Source organism: Doryrhamphus excisus, linkage group LG5, assembly GCF_037039965.1.
Source record: "Doryrhamphus excisus strain RoL-2023G ecotype Guam linkage group LG5, RoL_Dexc_Guam_v1.1, whole genome shotgun sequence".
NCBI lineage: Eukaryota > Metazoa > Chordata > Actinopteri > Syngnathiformes > Syngnathidae > Doryrhamphus > Doryrhamphus excisus.
In genome coordinates, this window is record NC_136361.1 from 2,844,813 (window position 1) to 2,870,919 (window position 26,107).

Genomic DNA, 26,107 nt, shown 5'->3' on the forward strand with positions numbered 1-26,107 from the left:
ACAATAAAGCACCTTTTTTTTGTTGTTGTTTTGTTGAACTGTTTGTCCTAAATGTGTCACACACACACGAACACACACACACGCACACGCCTCCCGTGTCTCGCCGTCATCAGTAGTTGTTGAATGTTTATGTTTTTTGTTTGCTTTGTGGAAAATATGTATTTACTGCTGAGCAAACATACACTAACAGTCAAAAGTTTGGAGACACTTTCCCATACAAAAACATGACAAAGTGTCTCCAAACTTTTGACTGGTTGGGTACACACACTTAAAAGAATATTCTCACGTATTTAATATTTAATGTCGAGATATTTTCTCTCTCTTACGTTTATTGTAACCGATACCTCAGTGTGTTTTATTTACAAGACATGGCATCTGTAAAGCTGCAAGATGACTGAATAGTGTTCAGAAAAAAATAAAAAAGGCAACCAAATCGGACCTTTGGGTGTCCAAAGTGCAGCCTGGGAACCATTTGCAGACTTTTTTTGTAATAAGAAAAAATAAAATGAATGGTAAGTAAATGTTTAAAAAAATTTTATAATTTTTTTATTATATAAATTATAAAATTATATAAATTATATACATTATATAAAAAAATCATATAGAAATGTGTTATATATTTAATATAATAAATGTACCATATCAATAGCATATTGACATAATGCAATTATAGTCGATAGTTGACTTGTCAGTTGTTATAAATAAATAAGTATACTTAATGGTTCAATTTGATATTTTTATATTTTGTAAAAAGGCTGAAAAAGTGTTAAAATACATATATTTTCTTAGTAATTATACCTTTTTGATCTTTCTTTTTTTTTAACACTAATACATACACCTTGTACTCTCTGCAGTTGAGTCAAATGACCGTCCTCGTCACTAAATGAGGAAATAGAAGTTTATATTCCAAACACGTGTGCATTCACTTGTTTTATGTTTCACTTTCTTTTTTTTTTTCCTCTGTCAAACACAAAGTAAATAGATGGCGCTAGTAAAAAAAAAAAAAAAAAAAAAAGCAAGTCTGGATGATTTATCCCAAGCAGGGCAGACGGTAGATGAAAGAAAAAGAAAAAAAAACATACCAATTTCAGAGAGAAGAGCGTGAAAGTAACTGTTGTTTATTTCTCTGCAGATTCATCACACAGATGCATCATCCCTCCGCATCCTGCCACGTTTGACAGCATTTGGAGCTTTCTCTCCCTGGTGCATCTTCACTCAACTAACATGCCTGACAAATGTACAATGTTGGGAATGAGGGGAGGGGAGGGAAAGGCTTGCTTGGGACCACACACACACACACACACACCACATCTGGAAAGGATGAAGCAGCCATGGAACGCTGATGAATTCAGATAAACGACTGAAACCAGAGATTACCTTTAACGTCAAAGGGAAAAAAAAATGGATCAGAATCAGGTTCTTTCAAAGCATTTTCACGTTGAACTCTGAAGGTGCTTTGCCTTGTCTTTACCGTACACGTTTTTAGGTGGACTCCATCTTTTATTTCTCCAATCTATGTCTGGGCATTAGGAGTCATTTTTGTTCATGGCATATAGCATTGTGGTTTGCTTATTTATTTCATAACACATCAAGAGAAGACTGGAAAGAATGTTTTGAATAAAGAAATGTTTACTGATGTTGTCGGGATTCTGTCACTCTGGAATGTAGACTTTTATTGTGTCCAGTCCACATCTGGAAGCAGGAATCATCGCTTGTGAAGAAAAAATAACCTACATCATGACTTCAAAATGTTCAAATATTATTTCTTTTATCTGCCATGTTCCTGTTTCTTTATGCAAAACTGCGTTTCTGAATTGTAGCCGATTGTGTGTTGGGATCTTGTGTGTAGTTGAGTCTTTAGGTACTGTAGTAACGCTAAGCTAATGAGACTAATGTTAGTGATGCCTTTATATGTCAATGTAAGGGCTCCATGATTGGAATTGTGGTTGTAATTTAGTTGCATAGTTTATTTTTTACTTTTACATTTATTAGTAATAGTAGTACAGGTAGTATTACAACAGCTGTGCCAAACTTTTCTACTGAGGTCCGCATACAAATCAAAGGGGGCCCACTTAAATATATTTTTTTTATTTTGTTAAATGCTAAATTTATACAGATGAGGTTTTGTGATACTTTAGTATTTAACATTGTACCTTTTTACTATATTTTGTCCCATGTATACCTCTTTTTTGCTATTTTTTGTGTGCAGAATACCCTAATCAGCTTTATTCATTTTAAAAATATTTCTTAAGTTTATTTTGTTTTTATTACAATTAAAATATTTCAATAATTAAAGCGAATATTTTTATAATTTTTATTAAATAAATATATTGATTTAATTCTAAGAAATAATTGTTCTGTTTTTGACTACCAAAACCATTTTCTTGTCTTTAATGGCGCCCGTTCTCATTGAACTACAACCCCCATGAGTCATAGTTCATGACGTCATTAAGATGCGCCTCAGTTTTGACACACTTCCACTGTCGCGCTTTTAATACAACTGGTAAATTAGTGTGTTTAAAACGTCCTTGTTGGATTAAAACGTTTACATGTAAGATACTATCAGTTAAATTAATGCGACTGGGGGTAAAATAATGGCGTATACGCAGATATTAAAAGTGCTGAATCGGAGTTTAACGCCAAAAGCCACGGTGACGTGCCGACTGGCAGGTAGCTTGTTGATCCGCTCACTCAGGACACAGACAGCCGTGACGACGCTGACCTTCAATGCCAGGTTCCAAGCTCCTGTGTCTTACTTCCACGCTTGTAGCTGCTTTCTACAGCCACGCAAATGCATCCATATCGACTACAGAGCGAGGAATAAAAGCGAGGAGAAGTCGCTTTCCAAACACCAGAGAGGGAGCCCCCAGCCATCAGCTGCACGCAAAGGTAAACAAAACACACTTGGGAATAAATCCTCATTTTAATTCATCCTAATGTACCTCACAGGTTTACCAATACAACATCTAATTCCGTTATTCATGTATTAAATATTATTATTATTTTAGGTATATTCATTGAATCTACAGTAAGGACATAACAGCCTATGTGATTACCAAATAAGGGTGTATACCAATAAATGTGAATCATATTCCAACTTATTATACATTTTTTTTATTTTTTTTTTCAGTGAAAGAAGCCGGCAGAGATTTCACCTACTTGATAGTCGTACTCATCGGGCTTGGAGTGACAGGTGACTGCAACCAGTTGATAGGAGATGCTGTCACAAACTCGTTCTTAGTGATTCTTTATGTTGCAGGTGGGCTTCTGTATGTGGTCTTCCAGGAACTCTTTTCTTCCTCCAGTCCGAATAAAGTCTACGGGAAAGCTTTTGACAAAGTCCGACTACACCCTGAGGTACTGAAGACCCTGTCCTTTTTTTTTCTCCATGGGGTTTTAGATTACAAAAGTTCATTTTATTGAATAAAATACAGGTAATTGGCGCATTCGGAGAGCCAATTAAGTGTTACGGCGAGACGACCCGTCGAGGAAGAAGGCAGCAAGTGAGGTTGGGGGTTTGATTGTGGAATTGATTATTCGTACACAAGATGTGGTTCGTCTAATTGCATTGTTTTTCCACTGTAGTCATTTAGAGTACCTGAAGGAGGGATTAAAGCACATGAGGCTGAAGTTTTACATTGAAGGATCAGAGCCAGGTCTCAAAGGCACTGTGCACTCTGAGTCCAAAGAGGTTGGTAATGCTTCTGTGGTCCACATCAAAATATGAAATATCTAATATCTACATTCACCGTTATGTCATTTTGCAGAATCCTGAAACAGGAAAATATGAGTTCCGGTACATATTTGTTGACATCGACACCTACCCAAGGCGGACCATCATTGTGGAAGATAACCGATAATAATAACTAAAAGATACAATCCAATCAGGGAATCGTTAGCTAACAATTGATAGTGTGTTGTAAATGTGGTGAAAAAGCCAAGGATACAAATGTAATTGAGTTAAAAACGTTTCCATTAAAAAGCAATAACTGTCAAATAATGAATCGTTCTTTTGCATCAGTTTTGTACCGTATAGGAAGTTATCTTCCATGTCTTTGGAATGGTTGTTATCCATAGTGACCACTAGATGTCACCAAAGAGTCAAATATGGAAAATCCAATGGTCTCCTTTAAATTCATTTAATCAATTGAATCGTTTTTAGAATACGTGTGAAACAAAATTAAATTCTTCTTAGAATGAATCCATCGATTGAAAATGTCATATGCTACTATTCCAATAGCCATTTAATGCTTACAATGTGCTCTTTGTCCGGTGACCCTTGCGGCGCATTTCAGTGCCTCGTAGAATATCTTTTTAAATAGCTTTCGAGAAAGTGTCTATTTTCCATCATATTTTTTAAGGAATTCGGTGAGCTAATAAAGTGCTACCGTGTTGCAGGTGATTACGCGTGTCCGTTTTCGAATGAAGCTGACTTCTGTATTTCACGCTCGATTCTGTTTCCGAACGGATCCTCATCCGAACGATGATCCCTGAAGGCAACAGCTGCGAGCCACGCCCACTTTATTAGAAGGGAGCGTTCCTGTTAGCAAAGAGGAGATGGTTGCAATAGCATATCACGTTATGTTAGCTCAACCCACAATAGTGGTTTGTTCATTATTCGGTGTTTTGTTTTAACTAAACACACCTTTGCTAGTAAGTATTTTTTTTTTAGCTCGGACCACAGCGGAAAGGCTAGCACACTGCATTGTAAGGCAAGCACAGAGGCGTCTTGTTGTTACTGTTTGTGGCCTGCTTTCATGGTAGCTTAAATTAGCTTCGGCTGCTTCCCTGGAATTACACACCGGAGAAGACACAACAGTTGTGGGGAATAAAGATAAAAAGAGACAATGGCCCACCTCGGCAGCCAACTAACCTGAAAACCACGGCGCTGCTATCAAGTAAGTCCACCATGTTTGTTTTGGGCAAAACTTTTGGTAGGTAGCTAGCTTAGCATATTAGCCCGCTGTCCCCAACAGCTGTTTTACATTGTGCGAACGCAAAATATCGACCCTATTGTTCTTTTTCCTCATAAATAGTTATCTCTATTTGATACTGTTAGCATTTAGATGCGTATTTCCGTGTTTCTAGATTGTGCGACAAAATGCGCGGCTTATTCGAGAAGGATCGGTTATGTTTGCGTCCAGAATCTACACAGTCTATCACTATTGTAACTAATTAAAGTAATTATGCCTTTGACAGATGTGCATGTATGCGGATTTTTTGTTACAAGAACATCTGACAGGAAAAGAGGGGTCTATCTGCATTCATGTGCAATTCCTGAGGATTCCTGAAATTCCAATTTGCTGATTTTTCTCTCTCATGTTTCATTTAGGGATCGAAGTTGCTCCTCGGTTATGAGACTGAATGAACCCACATCAAAATGGAACTGTACTGGTATATGTGAGTACCACTTGAGAACCTTTTGTGCATCTGGTAACAGTTAAGGTACAGTGTTGACTCTGTTTGACAGCGTGGTGATCGTCTTCATCATCATCAAGATCTTCTTCTACGTGTGCTGGTACCGCTCAAGACAGAGACAGTTGGCAGCGTACCTGAGCAACCCCCGCAATGCCCAGATCGTCATCGTGGGAGGGAGGGCCTACCTTCATCAGATGTGTGAGAGACAGAGTGTAAGTGGTTTCACGTTTGCGGAGGGGATGTTTGCCTAATCACACACGATGAACCGCATTTCCCTCTTTTGGCGACGCTGCACTTCTGCTTTGCATGTACACTCATCCACCGCAACTTTAGGAACGCCTCCGAATGTCAGTTTTTAGTTTGCATCCGAGTGTGATGCTTCTGGGATGAGACTCAGCACCTCCTAATAAGAGGTCGTGGTTCTCATTTCGGAAAAAGGGAGAGTACCCCCACCGAGTATGGGGTCGAGTATCTCGGGGTCTTGTTAGGTAGACGCATGACGTCGCTGTAGCGGACCGTCGGGATGAAAAGAGAGCTGAGTCGGAAGGCAAAGCTTTCAATTTACCGGTCCATCTATGTTCCTACACTCACCTATGGTCATGAGTTTTGGGTCGTGTCCAAAAGAACGAGATCGCCGATACAAATTGGACATCGGAAGAAAATTAAAAATATATATTTTTAATCATCTAAAATAAATATATTACCATATTTGCCACATTACATTTAATTCTTGTTGAAAAACGTAAACAGATTCATTTGGTAGTTTAAGACCCTTTTATTTGCTATATTTTAAGAGTAAGAGTGTCTCTCTACAGACCAGAGTTCAATCCCACCATCTCCGTGTGGAGTTTGCATGTTCTCCCCATGCATGCGTGGGTTTTGTCCGGGTACTCCGGTTTCTTCCCACATTCCAAAAACATGCTAGGTTAATTTAGCGACTCCAAATTGTCCATAGGTATGAATGTGAGTGTGAATGGTTGTTTGTCTATATGTGCCCTGTGATTGGCTGGCCACCAGTCCAGGGTGTACCCCGCCTCTCGCCCCGAAGACAGCTGGGATAGGCTCCAGCACCACCCGCGACTCTTGAAAATGAATGTCTCTCGACACATGACTTTATCTGAGGAATGGCAGAGAGCAGCAAGAGCCTGGCGTCATGTGCGTGACTCATTGAAGTCATTTCCTGTTTGTCTTAACCTCGGCCAGCTTGCTTGTCATCGCATGAATTGCATCAAACGGTCCCGGCCTGCGATGTGTTTAACATTCTTTGATGCATACTCAGCACAGCCGCCTTTTTTGCCACTATAACGGGATGCCTGTGTAGCCATGTTTGTACTCAATTGTGAGTACAAATTTGCACACAAAGTGTTTAAAGAACATCCAGTATTACTAAAAAAAAAAAAAGAAGACGTGTGCAGTAAAACCTGTCGTGGTAATCCCCCTGTCATCTGTGTACGGACTTTGTTTTCCTGCCCCCTCTCCCACTCCCCCACAGCAAGCTTCACTGTGGCCGAGCTGGTACGGCGTGCAGGAGGACCTGTCGGTAGAAGAGCCCTCCACAGCGCTGCCACCTGCTCCATCCTTCTCCCAGCTGGACATGCCACCGCCGTATGATGCAGTCTCTGGAGGTAGCACACACTAAATATAATAATATATTATATATAATATATAGTGTGCCCTTGACATAGCCAACAAAAATAAAATACAAGTATAAGGCGTTCTGGAGACGCATTCAAAGACGTTGAGATGATAGGTAGTGTTCTGCACCTCACTTTCTTGTTTGCATTGGGGTCTTACACACAGCTGCCGATATCTGCTGGAGAGGAAGAGCACGCCATGTTGAGTTAAAAGATTGAGGGGCGATGGTGGTTCTCGCAGCCAAACCGGTTGATAGGCACCGGGTATTTGTGACACCAGATCACATAGTATTTGTTTTTAGTTGGTATCCAGGGCTGATGAATGATGATGCATTCACTGCCAAACAGAAGATGGTATTTTTGTCTTGAATTTTGTACATACTACAGTTAAATGTCAGCCACATATCTCCAGAAACTCTTTTTTTTTTCCCATTATTCATCTTTACTCTGCTTTTTTTTCAGAGGATGATCTGAAGCCCCCCCCCTACAGCGAGTGTGCCGATGGCGGCGAGCCCATCGCGCCTCATCCCTCCCACGACACGCCTCTCATCTCTGAGGGAAGGGGCTCCGTCGGCGTCAGCGAGGCCCCGCCCCCTTACTCGCAGTCACCCCCGCTCCAATCCCACAACAGACAGGACGGCTCCTCCGAGAGCCGCCCGGAGCCACACTCCGAGAACAGGTCCGTCTAGTCCAGTTCCCCGATGCCGGGTTGCCTTTTCCCAGATACTGCCTTCCTACGGACAAACCTCAGCGATTGTTGCCGGCCTTGAGACGCCAGTGTGCCCCCCCCTTTCCCCCCAACCTCTTTGACTTTTTCGAGTCATCTGATGAGTTTGCCGATAAAAGATGAACTCAGCCAGCCCGTGTGCCTCAGAACTTTGCCCAGCAGCTGGCGTCAGCATGACAGCCCTGACGTCAGTGGAGCTCCAGCACAGACAGGCAACGTTTAAGCCTTTTCTCGGAACGAAAACACGCTTCCAAGTGTAGCATTAGTGTAGCGCATTACACGCCTCTCGGAACAGCGCTTGATGGAATTAGGAAAACACGAGCCCCTTTTTTAGTCACAGTCACGCTCTTCTTTTGGTCGCAGCGACACCAAAATGAATTGAAAGGAAGCTGTAATTAGATCTAAGACTCCTAATTTACACCTCGTTTGCCTTTATACACCACCATGCTGGATGACTTTCAGCTATAAAGGTCCCATGTATGCCATTTGTCAGCCATTTTGAATGCATAGCAAAGTTATAGCTTTTATTTTAAGATGTGTAGTGAAGCCTGTTTATTAATTTTATTTTAAGAAGCTATCCTCGCTATGCTCTCAAGTGTTGCACGTATACACGGAGTGAGTTCCTCAAGCTCGTTAGGAGCGTTTTCCTTCATGACATCACAAAAACCTGTTTGAGCGCCTCTAAAAAAAAAAACACGTCTGGGGACACGTGACTGGCATTTTGCATAATGCGGGACCTGTTAATAAGCAAGGCAGCGGTGCCCAGCTTCTGTAACTTAACAACACAACTAAAAACAACAAACGGGCAGTAATTTTACAAGAATAAAGTCAAAATATTTTGAGAAAAAAATAGTAAACAGTACATTTTCAAAATTTCATAAATAATTATTTTTAGAAATTTATTATGATATGAGAAACAAAACAACGTTGTAATATTTTGAAAACGAGGTTGGGGAAATAGTCGTGCTATGGGAATAAAGCCAAAATATGAGAATAAAGTGAGCATTACAAGAGCAAAGTTTAAAAACAACACCAAAGTTCATACTAATGATGCGTTCAAGGACCGTCGAAAAAAAGTGCTTGGCAATATATCACATATCACATCCATCATGGCGGCGTATGAAGGCAAATAGCCACAAATGTTCCAATACTACAGCTCATTTAATAACAAAACGCGTTTGATTATTTTTTTTTAAGTGTTCATATCGCTACCTGTCCAAAGTGATATACCAAGACGTTCCTCTAGAGGGGGCTAACTTGCCAATGTATTGACTTACAGCTGGCGCCACCCAAAGCAGCGCCCCCTGCAGTTTGAATCTATTTATTTCAGCTGTGATTAGTGGCCAAAGTCTGGCGTATTGTTGAAGGCTGTGTGCCAATGATGGGGTGGTGGGATGGTTCACCAGCATAGCTTCATTCCTTCCTTGTTATATCTTTCAGGGCTTTTTTTTCTAATTTCATTTCATTATCGCAAAAAGAAAAACGCCTAAAAAAAAAACAGTTTTCAGCTTTTTATAATATCCATTGAGTTACCACAAGCGGGTCAGTTGAGTTAGTGTTCTTGTTATGACTGTGCTTTTTATTTGGTTGCTGCATTTCAAACAGAAGAAGGTCCTACTGTTTTGTTTATTTTATTTTAGCCAGTGTAAATGTCGGATGGGGTCCCAGTATGAATGGTTTCCAGCGGTTATGATAAAATGATGACTGTTGTATTGTGATGACAAATCATTCAGCAAAAAATGGAAAGGTGCAAAATGTAGCTTTGAATGAGAACATGACTGTCATCGACTGTCCACTTTGGTAACTTTATGTTCATTCCCTAAATGGCTAACAGTGGGGGTCTCTTCAGGTTGTAGCTTTGTGACTTATGGGGTGGCTTTTTTATCTTTTTTGGGGGGGAATGAATCTTCTGTATTAAATTGTCCTTCATAATACTCTAATTTGTTGATGCTGCATATTTACAGTGTAAATGTACACCAAAGATTCACCTGTGTTTTTTGTTTTACAGCAGTGGTGTCCAAGGTGCGGCCCGGGGGCTTTGAGAAAATATAACATCACAAGAACACGTAAAAAACGTTAAATTTTACAACAACAAAGACAAAATATAAGAAAATGTCATAATTGAGGAAAGTTGCATAGTTGATATTAAAGAAAGGAGTAGACAAAGTACCATCAAATCAATACACACAAAGAAATGTAATATTTTTGTATTTAGAGCAAAGCTAACCTGTTTTACTAGCTTCTAAAGACAACTTTGAACACTAATAGAGCCCTATAGACATGAAATAACACCCCTATAGTCACTATTTACACTCATATTACCCAATCTGGTAGAAAATAACAAAAGCATTGGGAGAGTTTTGTTTCTTTGCTGACACCTAGTGACCAGTGTAGAGTACTGCATATGTACACTGTCTTTAAATGTGTATTATGTCTTATTTGTATTTGTGTTCATTTAGTCATTTTTATTCACGGTAAAAAAAAAAAAAGGCGGCAGAGGTGACAAAATGTTAGCATAAACGTTTACGCTGATGCTTTCCCATTTAAAATCTTAAATTTTTAATGTAAATTGACTACATTTTACTTTAAATCAAATGTTACTGCTGTTTTATTTACAGTAGTTTAAAATGCTTAATTTGGGCAAATAATATACACATTTTGCATACATTTTCATATTTTTCAACAAATAACAGGCTGTATTTAACCGCAAATCTTATTATATATTTATAATAATAAATATATTTGGATATATTTAGTCTTTTAACCTGAACAGACCATGAACCTCAGTTGGCTCGTTTGCTGTATTTAGTGTCATTCATCTGTGCTCCACTAGAGGGGAGTGTTGCTCCAATGATGGTGATTACATGCGGAAATACCATCTTTTATGTCAGGAACGTTTAGGAATTTAAGGCTGCTTTTTTTTAGGGTAGGGGACAAACATGAGGACATGGTGGGAATGACAAAACTTTATTAAACTAACAAAAGCAAGTAAGAACACTTCAGTATCCAACAGGTGATTCCATTGATGGGCTCAAACTGACGGAAGTGTCCATCATCAAAGGAAAGGAGCTGACGAGAGAAGCGAGGCAGATGTGTTAATTGGTAATTGGTCTCCGGTGTGTGTTAATTGGTAATTGGTCTCAGGTGTGTCTCCTCCGTCCTCACTCTTTTCTCCTTCCTCCCCCAGCCTCCAGCAGGACCTGCAAGGACGAGGAGCAAACAGTAGAGAGCAGCAAAGCCAAATAAAAGACACGAAGGAGCGTGGAAGGTGACTATCCATATTTTTATAATCGTTAATAACACATGTACTTGTTATAGTTGACTTTATTTCATTTATTTATGTACTTGGTAAATGGTAGCCATTTTATATTAGCATTCTCAGGCTAGTGCCCGGGTCATGCGTCTCTATATGTTATTTTTATATTTATATTTTATTTGTATATTATTTATTTATATGGTCATTTAATTTTTATGTCTATATTTATATTATATACTTCATATTTTACCTTATTTTATTTAGATATTGACATTTTTATATTTATTTTTTTATTTTTATGTATGTATTTTTCAAGTCATTTTTATTTACATTATATATTTCATATTTTACCTTATTTATTTAGATATTGACAATTTTACATTTATTTTTATATTTTTATGTATGTATTTTTATAGTCATTTTTATTAAATTATTGTGGTATTGTGTTTTTTTGTTTACACAATAATTGCGATATATATATGTATGTATTGTGTGTTAGCTGCATACACATATTTACATATAATAATGTTTGTTTATTTATCTACTTTTCTGGTAGTATTTTTATCTTAGCATTTTCAGGCTAGTGCCCGGGTTATGTGTCTGTATATGTTATTTTTTATATTTAGATTTTATTTGTGTATTTTTTATTTATATAGTCATTTAATTTTCATGTCTATGTATTTATATTATATCTTCATATTTTAACTTATTTATTTTGATATTTTCATATTTATTTTTTTATGTATGTATTTTTATACATTTTTTGTGGTATTGTGTTTTTTTTGTTTACACAATATGCGCAATATATGTATGTATTGTGTGTTAGATGTATACACATATTTTCATATAATAATGTGTATATTACCATATTAGCTTGTGTGTGTATATACATATATATACATATACGTACACACGTTTTATGTATTTGTTGTTTTTGTCTGATGTGGCCACCTGCTGCACGTCCAATGGCTTTTTTTTTCTCGCTTTATTTCCCAAATTCAGTTTGCTGGAGCCAAATGAAAGTCGGCGTCGGGCGTGCATGACAAACACCAGCATGTTGCTGATTCCTCTGCCAACTGGCTGATTAGCTGGACTTCCACGGCAGCTGGTCATCGTCTGCAGGTTGGATTTCCTCCTTGATTGCTTTTATCTTGTGACTTGTTCATATCGGGACGAGCGAATGATGTATTTTGCTCTCTTTTCATTCTGTGAGTCATAGAAAATTGCTGTGTTTGGCAGAATGGGATAGATTTCCCCCCCCCTGAAAGCAGACATCCATGATGGTGTCCAAAGAATAACATGCGGGTTCACCACAGGCATGTGTTAAGCACAAAGTAGCAAAGTGCTTCATTTCTCATTTGTATTCCCCGCCTGGTATCGCAGGCGTTTTATTCTGACCTTGAAATGACATGTTTTTTTCGACGAGATGGACACTTTCTCAGTCCAGGAGTCAACTTGTTTTTGCTCCAAAATGGAAAGTTGTCTTTCCGGGCAAGTGAGTCTGTGACTTTCCATCCTCTGGCGGCTTCATCTTAAGGATGAAAGGTGAAAATTAGAAAGCGCGGTCCTCCCGGAGCACCTGTCAGTCGTCACGGCGGCGGCCTGTGGAGGAACTCATCCATCTATGCCATGACTCCTCTGTCAGCTCCAAAAACACTTTTTTTTGGGGGGGGGGGGGGGGGGGATACGCTATCAAGTCAGAATTAAGAAATATTCAGCAAAATAAGACAATTATCATTTCAACCTCCATATTTAATGCTACGGGTTGTATGCACATTTAAGCTCATTTTACTTTGTTTTTTTTTAATAATAAGCATAAAAATGACTAAATGGACTAAAATCCAATATGATGATATGTCATAGTCTACACTGGTCACTAGGTGTCAGTAATGTTGGCTGAGACACACAAGCACCAGACTCTTATTGCTTTTATTGCCTTAACACAGGCTACCATACGCGCCAAGCTAAAACTCAACTCTGAACCCCCGACATCACTTCCTGCCCCCCCTCCACGTACACAAGTCTTATTTATGTCATGTATGTCTTTATTTTGTCTACTATATTTGGTAATATGAGTGTAAACGTGACTATAGGGGTGTTATATAATGCCTAGAGGGCTCTAATGTTAAACAAATTTATTTAGAAGGTCATAAACAGGTTTCTATGCTCCTATAAAAATATATTTCTATGAATAAAATCTCCAATTAAAAAAATTTGAAGTCTAATAAAACTAAAATAAAGTAAAAAAAAATCACAGTGTAGCAAATGTAAATAAATTGATACAAATATTTAGATTTTGCCATGATTTTAGGCAACCAAAAAATATATCTATTCTGTATGTTGAATTACATACACATGTATGTAATTACATACACATGTATGTAATTCAACATGGATAAATACAACAATGTAAGACATAAAGCAGCAAAAAATCACACAGATGTTTGTGAAAATAAACACATTGCTTATTTTTTAAATAAATGTTTTAAATTAATTAATTTTTATAAATTGATAAAATATTTTTTGAGGTTTTCAGGAAAAAAATAACAATTAAAAAATGAATAAAAATTTCCAAAAATGTTGAATTTGAAGAGCTGTTTTGACATTAAAGACCAGAATTGTGTTGCTGAAAAAGAGCCAGCAGCCATCTTGTCGCCATTTATCAGCCCCGGTGTGGATTCACGTGAGAATGGACCCCTCACGTCGCCAAGGAGGCTCCTGGAGCTTCTTCAGAGGTTCTTTCACCGTCTCAAAGGCTGCGCTCACGAGTGTTGACAGCCCGTCTGACCCCGTTGGCATCGCTTGTGCAGAATTCCGCTTGATGTGCCAAGATGGCTACCACGAAGACTCCACGTGGACTTTGTTAGACGGAACGTAGTCTCACTTGACAGACCTACAGCTGGACCTCGTGTGTGGCTGCAGCCGCTCCAAGACAGCCGGAGATGAGCTGTGGGATCAAGGTGTGTTTTCACATCAGCTCTCCATCAGTGTAATTGGAGAGGATGAGTCCACTCCTACGCTGCCTTGCTTTATGTTCGTCAGGACGCCATGGATGCCAGGGATTGCGTCCAATAAGACATGACATGAATAAAGAATATGTAAACAATATTCAATAACATACACTATATCCCCCATGCTCTTATTATGGTTTGCATTCATGGCTTGGTTACATTCAAGTTTTATTTTTTTTTAGAGTGCAGCACATTTCATCACTCATTCAGTGCGAGTAAAGCCAGATTTACCCACGCTTGGAGGTGTTTACACTTGCTAGGGTGAAGGACACTTAAGACTTTCTATAGCCTCTTTTACAAAGCTCCTTTGGGACTGGAATGCATCCTTTTCTTGTAACCAATGCCTGTCCTCTCTCTTACAGGAAAATCTGAAATATTCGGATAATATAATATAATATAATATAACGGATCATAAGTTACGAAACGTAGGAGAGCGAAGGCAAGCATGGCAGCACGACATGTAACAGGTACGTAAACACAACTATGTTTACTCTAAACATGTAACTTTAGCAGTTTTTCACTAGACAAGCGCCGCAAGGCATGCTGGGAAGCTGTTTTAATCCAGGTTATAATATTATGATTTTTATTTTTTATTTTTTTTTCACCTATTTCAACTTTCTTGTTGTAATTATAACTTCATTACTATAATATTTTGGCTTTATTCTTGTACCATTATAAGTTTTTTTCTGAAATGTACAACTATATAAATTTTATGATACTGAAATTACATAATTTTTCCTGATAATATAAAGTTTTTTTCAATTGTGACTTTTTTGTTGTTAGGGTAGGACTTTTTTAAATTTTTAATTAGGACTTTTTAAAAAAAATTGAATTGTAATATTTTGACTTTATTTTGGTAAAATTGTGACTTTTTTTGTTGTTAGGTTAGGACTTTTTTTAATTTTTAATTAGGACTTTAAAAAATGAATTGTAATATTTTGACTTTATTTTGGTAAAATTGTGACTTTTTTGTTGTTAGGGTAGGACTTTTTTAATTTTTAATTAGGACTTTTTAAAAAAAATTGAATTGTAATATTTTGACTTTATTTTGGTAAAAGTGTGACTTTTTTTGTTGTTAGGGTAGGACTTTTTTTAATTTTTAATTAGGACTTTTTTTAAAAAAAAATTTGAATTGTAATATTTTGACTTTATTTTGGTAAAATTGTGACTTTTTTGTTGTTAGGGTAGGACTTTTTTTAATTAGGACTTTAAAAAAAAAATTTGAATTGTAATATTTTGACTTTATTTTGGTAAAATTGTGACTTTTTGTTGTTAGGGTAGGACTTTTTAAATTTTTAATTAGGACTTTTTAAAAAAAAAATTGAATTGTAATATTGTGACTTTATTTTGGTAAAATTGTGACTTTTTTGTTGTTAGGGTAGGACTTTTTTAAATTTTTAATTAGGACTTTTTAAAAAAAAATTTGAATTGTAATATTTTGACTTTATTTTGGTAAAATTCCAGCTGTTTTTCCCATGTCTGCTGTTTGTTAGTTTTGCTTCATTTTCCGGTGATTTCAACCTTTTTCCTAGTGAATTTATTCCCATGATATTTTGGTTTTATTGTCCCATTCGCTAACATTTAGTCTCGTTCTCGTAATGTTATTTTTGTTTCCTTTTTCTTGTCATTGGCTAAAGGCCAATAAAAAACGGCGACGGGCTGCCAATGGCCCCCGGGCCGCCCTTTAGACACACCTGACGTAAATATAAAACGTGTTTGTCCTGGCATTGAAGGAAACAATGATGCCACTTCAAGTTATGCATTTATGTTTCCATCCAAAATAAAATGCATGACATGTTTCTTCAAAATAAAAGCCTACAGCTGTCACCCGGTTTTAGGGAAGGGCCGAGGAAGCCAATAACAAGCCCATACGAACCACTTCCTTCCTGTGGGCACAGCCTTCTGATCAACTTTCCAGTTGGGTAAGTCTCAGCTTCATCTACCCTCCCCCCCTTGCCCCCCGCCCCCCCCCCCGGCTTGGAAACAATGTGCTTTATTTCATTACACTGTAAATCCAATCTCATGCTTCACGCTCCGTAAAGGAGGAGCAGACACACGCAATGAATGGGGCGGCACGCTTGGAAATGTTGATACAAATCCCCCAATTGGCGATGCCAGTCGGTCGCTGGCGGGTGGGAATGGGAAGGGGGGGGGGTGGGCAAGGATTCCGGGCAATTAAGAAATCAATTAAGGCGCTGATGGGACTCATCAAGCCAAAGTAAAGTCGTAGTTTGACTTCAAAGCCTTTTCTCAACGTAGGCTATTGTGTAGGTGTCCCTCATGGGGGGTGGGGGTGGGGGGGGGGCATGGTCAGCCCGGCAATTCTTACAAACCTTTCATCACCTCTCCTCCACATCTGAATGAATGTCTTCATTCTTTGAATCTGCAGAAACTCGTGTTTATTAGCATCAAATATCGACTTGCATTCCAAGCAGCCGCTGCTTTAAACATCTTAAAACCTTAAAAACACGTCAAATAATATACAATTAGTGTGTAGTTATAATAATATAATAATATAATAAAAATTCCGCATCCCTAACCAGCTCAGCCTGGGTGCCTGGATGGATCCCAAACATCCCAAGTCTGTTGCTGAAGGTCAAATATTTCAGTCATACTGTCAACTTTGATCAAAAATGATTCATGCGACTCCTCTTTCACGGTTGCCAGATGGACGGCGGAGAGCCGCTCACTTTTACCTCAGTCACGCTTTTGAAGAATCCCTCAAATCTCCGTAATCCAGATGAATAAGAGTCGGGCGTCGTGGATGTTAAACACTCAGCCAATGAGAGCGTCTGGAATATAAGACGACACGTATTGGGACAAAAATGCCAAGTGGCGGCTTCCGACAAAAAGAGAGATATTTCTTAGTTTGATGCCGTTGAAAAGGTTCCCCACTCCAGGGAGTCATGGGGGCGGAGCTGCACAAAAGGGAACGCTTTGGAAGGAAGACGTGGATAAAAGAGCCGAAAATGACAGCCATCTTGGAAGTCAATAGGGAGCAAGATGAGGGCGACCAAATCAAAGCCGGCAGACAACTTGGGAGGCCGTCATCCACACGGCAGGTTCTGTGGGAATTGCCCCAGGCCAGGTAGACCTACGATACCGCCCCCCATTCCACAAGCCCCCAAAACCTGCATAATAGTTCAGCCACGTCTGCTGTCACCCGAGTCCGACTCTAAGGCCGCACTAACCCAGGGGATTTATGGACAGTGTCATGCTAAAGCTAGCAAAGGTCAGCAAACATCTCAGCATCCATCCATCTTCTTCGCCCAGACTCCCGTCTCCTTGCCGACTTCATCCAGATCCTCCTGACTGATCTGGCATTCCCAGGCCAGTCGAAACAGTCTCTCCATCCTGGTCGGATGCGCCCTGAGCGACTTCCAGGGAAATGTCAGGGAAGCATCCTGACCAGATGCCCGAGCCACAGGTGAGGGTGAAGGAGTCATATCTGTGAAGGCGTGGCTCATGGATCATGGCTGACGACCCTGAATGAGACGCTATGCAGGTGGGCCCACCTGTCCTCGCAACTTCCGTGGATCTCTGCCATGGCGGCACCTCTCCAGGGCTGTGATGTGTGGGAGTGACTGGCAGAAAAGCTCTGACTCGCTTGGGGAGAAGACATTTGGCACTACCATCGATGTTAGTATAATCAATTCCACTGTTTTTTTTTTTTACTATTATTAGAGCCCTCTGGACATGAAATAACACCCCTATAGTCACCTTTACTCTTCTATTACCCAACATAGTAGACATAATAACAGGAAATAAGACTCATGCTGGTGCATGTTGCTATTATTATGTTTCCTCACAGTGGTGGGGGTGGGGGTGGGGGACAGGAAGTGACATCGGGGGTTCAGAGTTGAGTAAGCTTGGTGTGGGTTATAGTTGCCACAGTAGCCCGTATTTGGGATTGCTGTGCCTGTTTTGCAATAATTCAAACCCGCAGTAAAAGTCTGGTGCTTGTGTGTCTCACCCAACATTACAGATAACGTTACTGGGGGGTGGGGGTGGGGGACAGGAAGTGACATCGGGGGTTCAGAGTTGAGTAAGCTTGGTGTGGGTTATAGTTGCCACAGTAGCCCGTATTTGGGATTGCTGTGCCTGTTTTGCAATAATTCAAACCCGCAGTAAAAGTCTGGTGCTTGTGTGTCTCACCCAACATTACAGATAACGTTACTGACACCTAGTGACCAGTTTAGAATACTACATATGATTTTACACGTACCTTGCCTCTCACAGAAAATGGATGTTTTGACTAACAACAGGCCGTATTAAACCACAAAACATGAAAGTATGACTTATTATTATTATTATTGTTGTTATTATTCATCTATTTTTGCACCTTTTGCATCCAACATAAACGATACTTTCTTCCTCTTGTTCCACTTTTTGCTTTCAGAGGTTCTTCACTTCACACGAGCCGCCTCCATTTACACGTCCAGAACAACCCTGATGGAAGCCTCGGGATATTCGCTTTCATCTTGTCCAACGACAGACCACCCCCCCGCGGATTGGAAAAGTGGGAATGGGACTTCAGGAGGTCACGTTCAAAGCCAACGCAAAGCCGACTACTGTAAGTACACGCCGCGTCTACGCGGATGAAGACATAAACAGAGGCGCCATCTTGTGACCTCCATGCGGGGAAGCAGCGCTAATTGAAATGAATGAACGTGTACGTTGTTGTACTCGAGTGCCCCCCCCATCACCCCCCCCCCCCCCCGTTCTTGTCAACCTGTGAGAAATCTTTAGCAGCTGAATGAAGAAGCGTGTACATGATGGATGCGTGTATTTCCAAGGCTTTCTAATGAGTTCCGCTGCCATATTGCAGCTTCATTACTGAGAATAATAAGAAATGATAACACCCCACTAGTTGGGGGGGGGGTAATTATCCTTTCATACTCTTTTCTCTTGTTGGGGTGATTCCAGATTTTTTTCTACTTCATGAAAAATTTTTTTTTATGCTATTCATAATTTTTCATCATTTTTTTTCCCAACTCCAAAGGGGCTTTGTCGGTGACGCTGAAAAGATAAAAAGCATAAACACAATAGTCTGAGCGGCTTTATTCCACTAAATGATGACTTTATTCTCATACAATTGTAGCATTTTTATTGGAATAATTCCACAAAATTCCCTTAAACATAAAAGTATTTCCCCTCAATCATATTACTTCATTCTGGTGAAATTGTGGGTTATTTTTTTGTAATAATGTAGGTTTATCTTCTTTTTTGGGGGGGGGGTGCAATATTCAACCTTGATTTGCTGTTATTCTCCCCATGGTAATTTAAATAAAAATACAACTATATTCCTTTTACTAATGCCATTTTTTAATTTGCAATATTAGATCCTTTTTTTGCGTAAATAGGTTTAAATTAAGTTTAAATTAAATACGTTTTAACCAGAATAATTAGACTATGTTCTCTTAAAAATACAGCCTTTTAATATTATTAATTACATTTTTATAAAATTAAAAAAAAACACTTTTTTGACAATTTTTTCAATTTTATTAAAATTAATTACTTTTACATGCAATATTAAATATGGAATGTAATGCTATTTGTGTAAAAAAACTCCTACTATTACGTTATTAAATAAAAATACAACACAATACTCTAAAGTCTGTTATCATAAATTACAAAAAATATTAAAACATATTTTTTAGTCGATTTATATTAGAAAATGCTATCACTATACACTTTTTATCATAATTTTTTTTTTAACATTCATTTATTATGACTTTTTTCTTGCAGTATAGTGAATTTAATTTGATAAAAATACTTTTCTCGCTAACATTTTATTCCTAAAATTCCCACTCCATAGTGACGCTTTACATTTTTCCTTGTTGAGATTCTAAACGTAGACTTGCATGTTTGTAGCTGGTTTGCCGTTTTGCACCAAACGCCCCACGTGAGCATGCATGCTTTGCTTGGCACGTTCATATTTGTAGCCTGCGTCGTCACTTAGCGATGTAGCATACGTGATGGCAAGGCGTGGATGCCGGTGAGGTCACCCTGTACAGCCTGACTGCATCCTACTTTCCTTCATTCAGGAAAAAAAGGGTGCTTTAATGCCCCCCGACGCTGTGCTAAAATACACAGTACAGGCTTTAATTGAGTCTTGCTCCCCTTTAAAGTGCACGGGCCCTGACAGGATTACAATGCACTTGTCCCCCGCTGTGGCGTTCCAGGAGTGCTTGCATAAGTGCCTTTTATTTCTCTAATCATTTAGCACACTCTTCCTCTATCTCCAAAATTCCAGCCTGAGAATCTCCACACAGACCCCCTGGTGGTGGCGATGAGCGTCCGCACACGTAATCTCTGCAGCTTCCTCGTTTTGACGTTAATTAAATCCCCCAACTGCCAATGGCGCCCGGACCTCATGGCTCCAAACATTTTCACAGCGCTCCTCTTTTCCACCTTTTACCCACTTCACTTTTGCCCGGTTACCGATGGCGGCGGCGTGACCGAGGCGCTTGTCTATTCAAGGTGTACATCACAGCCCCAGAAGGGGACGACAAAGCAGAAAGACGGCCCCCTCTGTGGACGCCGCCGCTGCATTTTTATTATCTGGCCGGCTCCATTCATTCGCCGCTTTTCGAGGCGTCATTCCCAAGCGCCGCCGTGTTGTTGTCACAGCCTCCAAGATAAGTCGCCGATGATGCACTTGAAGCTCACGTTTACTCCCATGATTCTCTCAAATTGCAGTTCTGCACTGGTCACTAGGTGTCAGTAATCTTCGGTGAGACACACAAGCACCAGACTTCAAAACAAGCACAACAATCCCAAACACGGGCTACTGTGGCGACTGTAACCCACACCAAGCTTGCTCAACTCTGAACCCCCGATATCACTTCCTGTCCCGCCCACCACCCTGAGGAAACATAATAATAGCAACACACACCAGCATGAGTCTTATTTTCTGTTATTATGTCTACTATGTTGGGTAATAGAAGCATAAAGGTGAATATAGGGGTGTTATTTCATGTCCAGAGGGCTCTAATAATAGTAAAAAAGCAGTGGAATTGGTTATACTAACATTTAGTGTTAGAGATGTATCGATGCAACCTGACTGTTGCGACCGTAACACTCTGAACCCTTGACCACGCCCACTCGGGTACTCTAGCACTAGAAAACATTTAAAGCGACACACACGAGTGTGAGTCTTATTTTCTCTTATTATATCGACTATATTGAGTAATAGGAGTATACAGGTGACTATAGGGGTGTTATTTCATGTCCAGAGGGCTCTAATAATAGTAAAAAAAAAGCAGTGGAATTGGTTATACTAACATTTAGGTTTAGGGTTAGAGATGTATCGATGCAACCTGACTGTTGCGACCGTAACACTCTGAACCCTTGACCACGCCCACTCGGCTACTCTAGCATTGGAAGATATTTAAAGCAACACACACGAGTGTGAGTCTTATTTTCTGTTATTACATCTACTATGTTGGGTAATAGAAGTGTAAAGGTGAATATAGGGGTGTTATTCCATGTCTCCAAGGCTCTAATCATGTTAAAAACTGTATTTAGGAGGTAGTAGATTTTTATTCTCGTGAAATTATTTTAGTTCAAATCCAACTTTATTGATAATAATAATATCCGAATGAACTTTTATTCACCAAATATTATTCACTCATTCAAAATGATTAATTAATCATTGAATCAGTTAATAGCACAATGTATTATGAATATTCATTTAATAGTTTTTCTCCTATTATTGCAACTTTTGGTGAAGATCTGGATAAACGGGGGTCAAGCGGTTGTCTCCCAACCCGAAGGTTGCTGGTTCTAACCCAAGTCTCCAGCACCAATAAACTACATTACATTAGGTTCGTTTGTATCGAGCTGATAAATTAGCCCGTAATCATTTGCTGCTGACTCCAACGTTTCCTCCTCGCTGCTGGCATCTATTCTTCCTGCCGGTCCGTGACAGTTATGGCATCATTGTCCAATCCTTCTCCAGCAGAGCGTGGCAGGGAAAGTAGACTGAGTGGACTCGTCAAGGCCCCACTTGGCGCTGCAAAGAGTGGGGGATGCGTGGCGTGGGGGGGGGCGCACGGCGACGCTGAGGGATGACGCGTTCGCCTCGCCGGGACGGCTCATTGAACGTGTAGCTAAGAAGCTGAGGATGAAGGATGGCTGCGGTGTTTCACAGCTGGACGGGCTTTTGTCCGTCTCCTTGTTTCTCCGCTCGCTTCGTTCATCCCCGTTCTCCCGACACGCCCCTCCTACTTCTCCTACGCCGTTATCACCTTCAGCGCTCCCAGCAGGTCAATGCGAGTGTGGAAGTGAGTTCATACCGCCGGTTATCTGTCAGCACAAGTGCGTCTCCGGCGGCCGTGTTGCCAACGAAGGCGCCAACCTGCCGAGAAGCGGCGTGATGAACGGCTTGTTCGAAAAGGCTTAAGTTGCCGTCGACAAAGCTCGGGGTACTCGCCGTGTCTTCACTCACACGATCAATATTTTTCAACGCCAACAGGGAGGCAAGAAAAATGTTAGTTTGCCAGTTGATACAATAAGAAGTCACTTTTTGCAGCGGTTACACTCGGACGCCGCCAACCATTGGCGAAACACTGCGAGTAGTTGAGACGTCGGGAACAATTCTTGACACAAGCATCGCTCCAAAACCTCCTGCTCTGATTTTGGATCAACATTTGCAATAAAAGTGCTTATTTTAAATGCATTTTAAAGTTTAAAATGTATAAATATTCACCCCTACTGAATAATAATTCAAATAATAACAGTTCAGACTAAAAAAAATCTGCAGCTTTGCGAAGAGCCACTGCATTTTTTGGACAACAAGTCGATCTGGAGTATAATTTGCATGAGTCACGAAAAAATGTTCTAAACAAATTTAAGACCAAGAAACATTTAATGAGGAAAGACAAGTTAGCATGAAGGAAATAGCTGGCTAAGTAGGATAAACAAATGACATAACAAGCCAGCAAGTGTCCAATAAGCACGATCCCAACTTCACCGAACTCCCAATCTCCTTCCATATCACTCAATCCCTATATAGAAGTTGCAGGACATAGTATGTCTTCTTCAGCACCACTGGCCACATTGCTGACTGGACCTCTGTAAAAACATGGCTTCCTATGCCACGCTGAGATACAACACACACACACAATACACATATACACACAATACACACATAACTGCATCCAGATGAGCTTTCATAGGACCAGGTGAAATATAGGTGGCTCCTTCTTCTTCCTCTAGATTCTCTCTGGTTGCCTGGCAACTTGAGTTGGCTTGCTTGACATCAAAACACAACACTGAGCAACACACACACACACACACACACACACTTATAAGTTTGATTTATTTTGTCTCAGGCCTCCTTCCGGGAGCAACAATCATCCATCATGGTGCCTTATGTGAGTGTCTAGAGAGGCCCTGCCTCGTGTTTTATTTGTTTTGCTTTTGTTTTGGGAGGATGCTCGCCCGATGCACCTCACGCAGCACTGAAACCGAGCGGGAGCTCGGCGGGGTGCGTTTTTGGCCGCACGCAAGTAACATGTAACATGGTGCCGGCAAGCCAAGCACGCAGAGAAATTCCTGAAAGGGGGAAAAAAAACACATGGAGGTCAAAGTAGCTGTGAATGAAAATATATTTGACATTGTTATTGTTTGAAGTTGAAATCCGTCAATGATGTTTTTCAACCTTCTACATCAAAGTCACAAGTCAAAATGATCTTTCTAAATACATGATTAGAGCCCCCTACACTCTTAAAAATGCTGGGTTAAAAACAACCCAATCTGGGTTGTTTCCCAACCCAACGCTGGTTAAATATAGGACCAACCTCGCGTTGGGTTATTTTAACCCAACAAGTTGGGTTGGTTCTCTTAACCCAACAATTGGGTTGTACATTGGGTTGTTCATATGACCCAACGCTGGGTTCATATTTACTACACGGCTGGGTTATTTCAACCCAACAAGTTGGGTTGCCAATATACCATATATATATATATATATATATATATAAAATTTATTTATTTTTATTGTATGCTAATATTATTAATAATATATTACAATGACACCAATGTAACAATAAAATATTTATTTATTATATATAATATATTTATATTACATTTCCAGAACATACAAATATAACAACTCACAACATTTCCTTCACATATGAACAAATTATGTCAAAAAAAAATTACATTTTAAGAACGGGTGAGGGGGACAGCTATGAGAGAGTGATATATACATAGAACAAGAGGCTCTGTGAGCAGCAGCACAAATGGGTAGGCGATTGTGCCTGCTGCAAGTATTCCACCATGTTAGCTCCAACCTATGATGAGAAAAGAAAAAAAGGTAAGTATTTTGCAAGTATTTCTAGCAGTGCAGAGCAATTGTCATCAGCTCTCTACTGAAGCTATTTCAATATAAAATCTACAGGGAGAAGTGTGACACCTGTAAAGTCAATGGCGTGTTCAACAATTTAATCAGGGGGTTTGGCCAGTCTAATGTTTGGTCTGTGGTTTGTGTGATATGTTTGGTCACACATCACTGTGGAGTAACAACTTACACCAAGTTACAACTTGTAAGAATAGTGCTTCATGAAATGAGAAACAGCCAAATGTTACGCTGTCACACATTCCACGAAATACAATCTTTTCAAGTCGCTCCTCATAAAAAGAGTCCTGCTTTAAAACTGTGTAAAAGAACAACTGGAGTCATTTCACAATTCATTTACATTTTAATTTCTGTTGAAAGGTAAATTACTTACCAGCTTAACATCGATGAAGGCTCTCTTCACCTCCTGAATACTCGCCCGGGCCAATTTCCTGCCCTTTTTAAACACAGGCGGAGGGAGCAGGATGGGCAGCAGCGTCATGGGCAACTTCTCCCCTGGCATCTGTAGGACAATTATGGGTGTCATTACCAGATTGTTGAGAACATGAGTTTTAAATATTATAATATATTACAATTTTAGATAAAACTGTTTTCAATATGTTCCACTACTGTGCAGTGTTGTCGTATTGCAATCAACCCTAAAATAATATTGAGAAAATGTCTCGATTATGTTTACTTGGTCTATATTAAAACACAAAAACACACCCCAAACATTTTTTTTTACCAATTGGGATCATAATGTGTACCATAGAGGGTTTGTCATCATTGTCTCGAGCAGTGGTGAGCAAACTTTGACTCGCAGGCTGATATAACAGCAATATATATTGGAATCACAAGATGGCTCACCCTGTTAAAAATTTGGGTATTGGTACAAGCAACAGTGACTGACCCACCGCCATTTCTTATGTCTATAACATATAGCAGGCACAGTAGCTACTGTAAAACAATACCCATAAAATGAAGGCATGAAGATGACTTACCTTTCAATCAGCCCGGTAGCTGCCACTCAGTCAATTTGGAACTGACAAACTCATCCATAGATACTTTTCAGCGAACTGAAACATCACAAAGAGGGTCCATAAGAACAAACATACCATGAAATGAAATAAGATTCAGTAGTCCAAAAGTATTTTCGACATTTATATGCGACTTACAAAACTGTCGTCGAATTCGCGCCCAAACTGATTAGTATACAGTGGACTATCGGTGGCTAACGGAAGCCCGCTAGCATGCAGCAGTCTAGCTTAAAAAAAACACCAGTTCATCAGCACGCTCGTATTAATTCACGAGATTCTTTAACTTGATATCACATAAAATGGCAAATTGACGAGATAACTGACGTTGTCCTCATAACTATCACACATGTCTCTTGTAATTTCAACAACATAGTTTGGTTCCTACATAGCTCGCCAGCGAATGTGTTCGCTTGCCACTTTTGGAGGGAATGGAAGTTTGCTAAGGTTACCGATCGATTCCTCAAGCTAGTACTCAACAGTGCTTCACGAACTTACATTTTAACACGTTTATGAAGCGTTATATAATAATATAAAGACATTTATACTGTAAAACAATAGTGGGAATGTAACAAACCTTGCTCCGTGCTGAAATTGGTCTCCTCAGATGAAATGTGGGGTCCGAACGAAGTAAGTTTGTGGGCGGGGCTTTGTTGCGCATGTCCAAAATTCTACCCAACGC

The 26,107-nt window shown here is 39.6% G+C and overlaps 4 protein-coding genes across 7 annotated transcripts in view; all 4 read left to right on the top strand.

Annotated features, from left to right (window-relative positions):
- The window catches only part of neto1l (neuropilin (NRP) and tolloid (TLL)-like 1, like), a 66,419-nt gene extending 65,119 nt beyond the window's left edge, over positions 1–1,300 (top strand). Inside the window, exon 12 of one of the 2 annotated variants that reach the window (XM_078790581.1) lies at positions 1,133–1,300. In XM_078790581.1, coding sequence (XP_078646707.1) covers positions 1,133–1,178 — 46 coding nt within the window. In that variant the 3' untranslated portion in view covers positions 1,179–1,300. The remainder of the gene's footprint in view (positions 1–1,132) is intronic. The other variant, XM_058060790.2, reaches the window with a different exon arrangement.
- Positions 1,301–2,432: 1,132 nt separating this feature from the next.
- timm21 (translocase of inner mitochondrial membrane 21) lies at positions 2,433–4,005 on the top strand. Its single transcript, XM_058060793.2, has 6 exons — positions 2,433–2,889; positions 3,131–3,193; positions 3,260–3,357; positions 3,435–3,508; positions 3,586–3,691; positions 3,768–4,005. The coding sequence occupies exons 1-6, from the start codon at positions 2,595–2,597 to the stop codon at positions 3,858–3,860; spliced, it is 729 nt and encodes a 242-aa protein (XP_057916776.2). The 5' UTR covers positions 2,433–2,594; the 3' UTR covers positions 3,861–4,005.
- A 406-nt stretch (positions 4,006–4,411) lies between these two features.
- On the top strand, positions 4,412–13,968 carry LOC131109133 (uncharacterized). Of its 2 annotated transcripts, XR_013627372.1 has the most exons (8): positions 4,412–4,898; positions 5,333–5,400; positions 5,471–5,630; positions 6,911–7,043; positions 9,788–9,801; positions 10,967–11,047; positions 12,038–12,157; positions 13,846–13,968. XR_013627372.1 is itself a non-coding variant. In XM_078790582.1 (5 exons), the coding sequence occupies exons 2-5, from the start codon at positions 5,381–5,383 to the stop codon at positions 7,739–7,741; spliced, it is 540 nt and encodes a 179-aa protein (XP_078646708.1). In that variant the 5' UTR covers positions 4,422–4,898; positions 5,333–5,380; the 3' UTR covers positions 7,742–8,625. The 2 variants fall into 2 exon arrangements, 1 of the variants encoding a protein (XP_078646708.1); XM_078790582.1 differs by lacking the exons at positions 9,788–9,801; positions 10,967–11,047; positions 12,038–12,157; positions 13,846–13,968 and adding an exon at positions 7,515–8,625 and having other exon boundaries at positions 4,422–4,898.
- Positions 13,969–15,882: 1,914 nt separating this feature from the next.
- The window catches only part of sema5a (sema domain, seven thrombospondin repeats (type 1 and type 1-like), transmembrane domain (TM) and short cytoplasmic domain, (semaphorin) 5A), a 158,531-nt gene continuing 148,306 nt past the window's right edge, over positions 15,883–26,107 (top strand). For both annotated transcript variants that reach the window (XR_013627373.1, XM_078790583.1), the window contains exons 1-2: positions 15,883–15,968; positions 18,446–18,619. The gene's annotated coding sequence lies outside the window, so the exon portion shown is untranslated. The remainder of the gene's footprint in view (positions 15,969–18,445; positions 18,620–26,107) is intronic.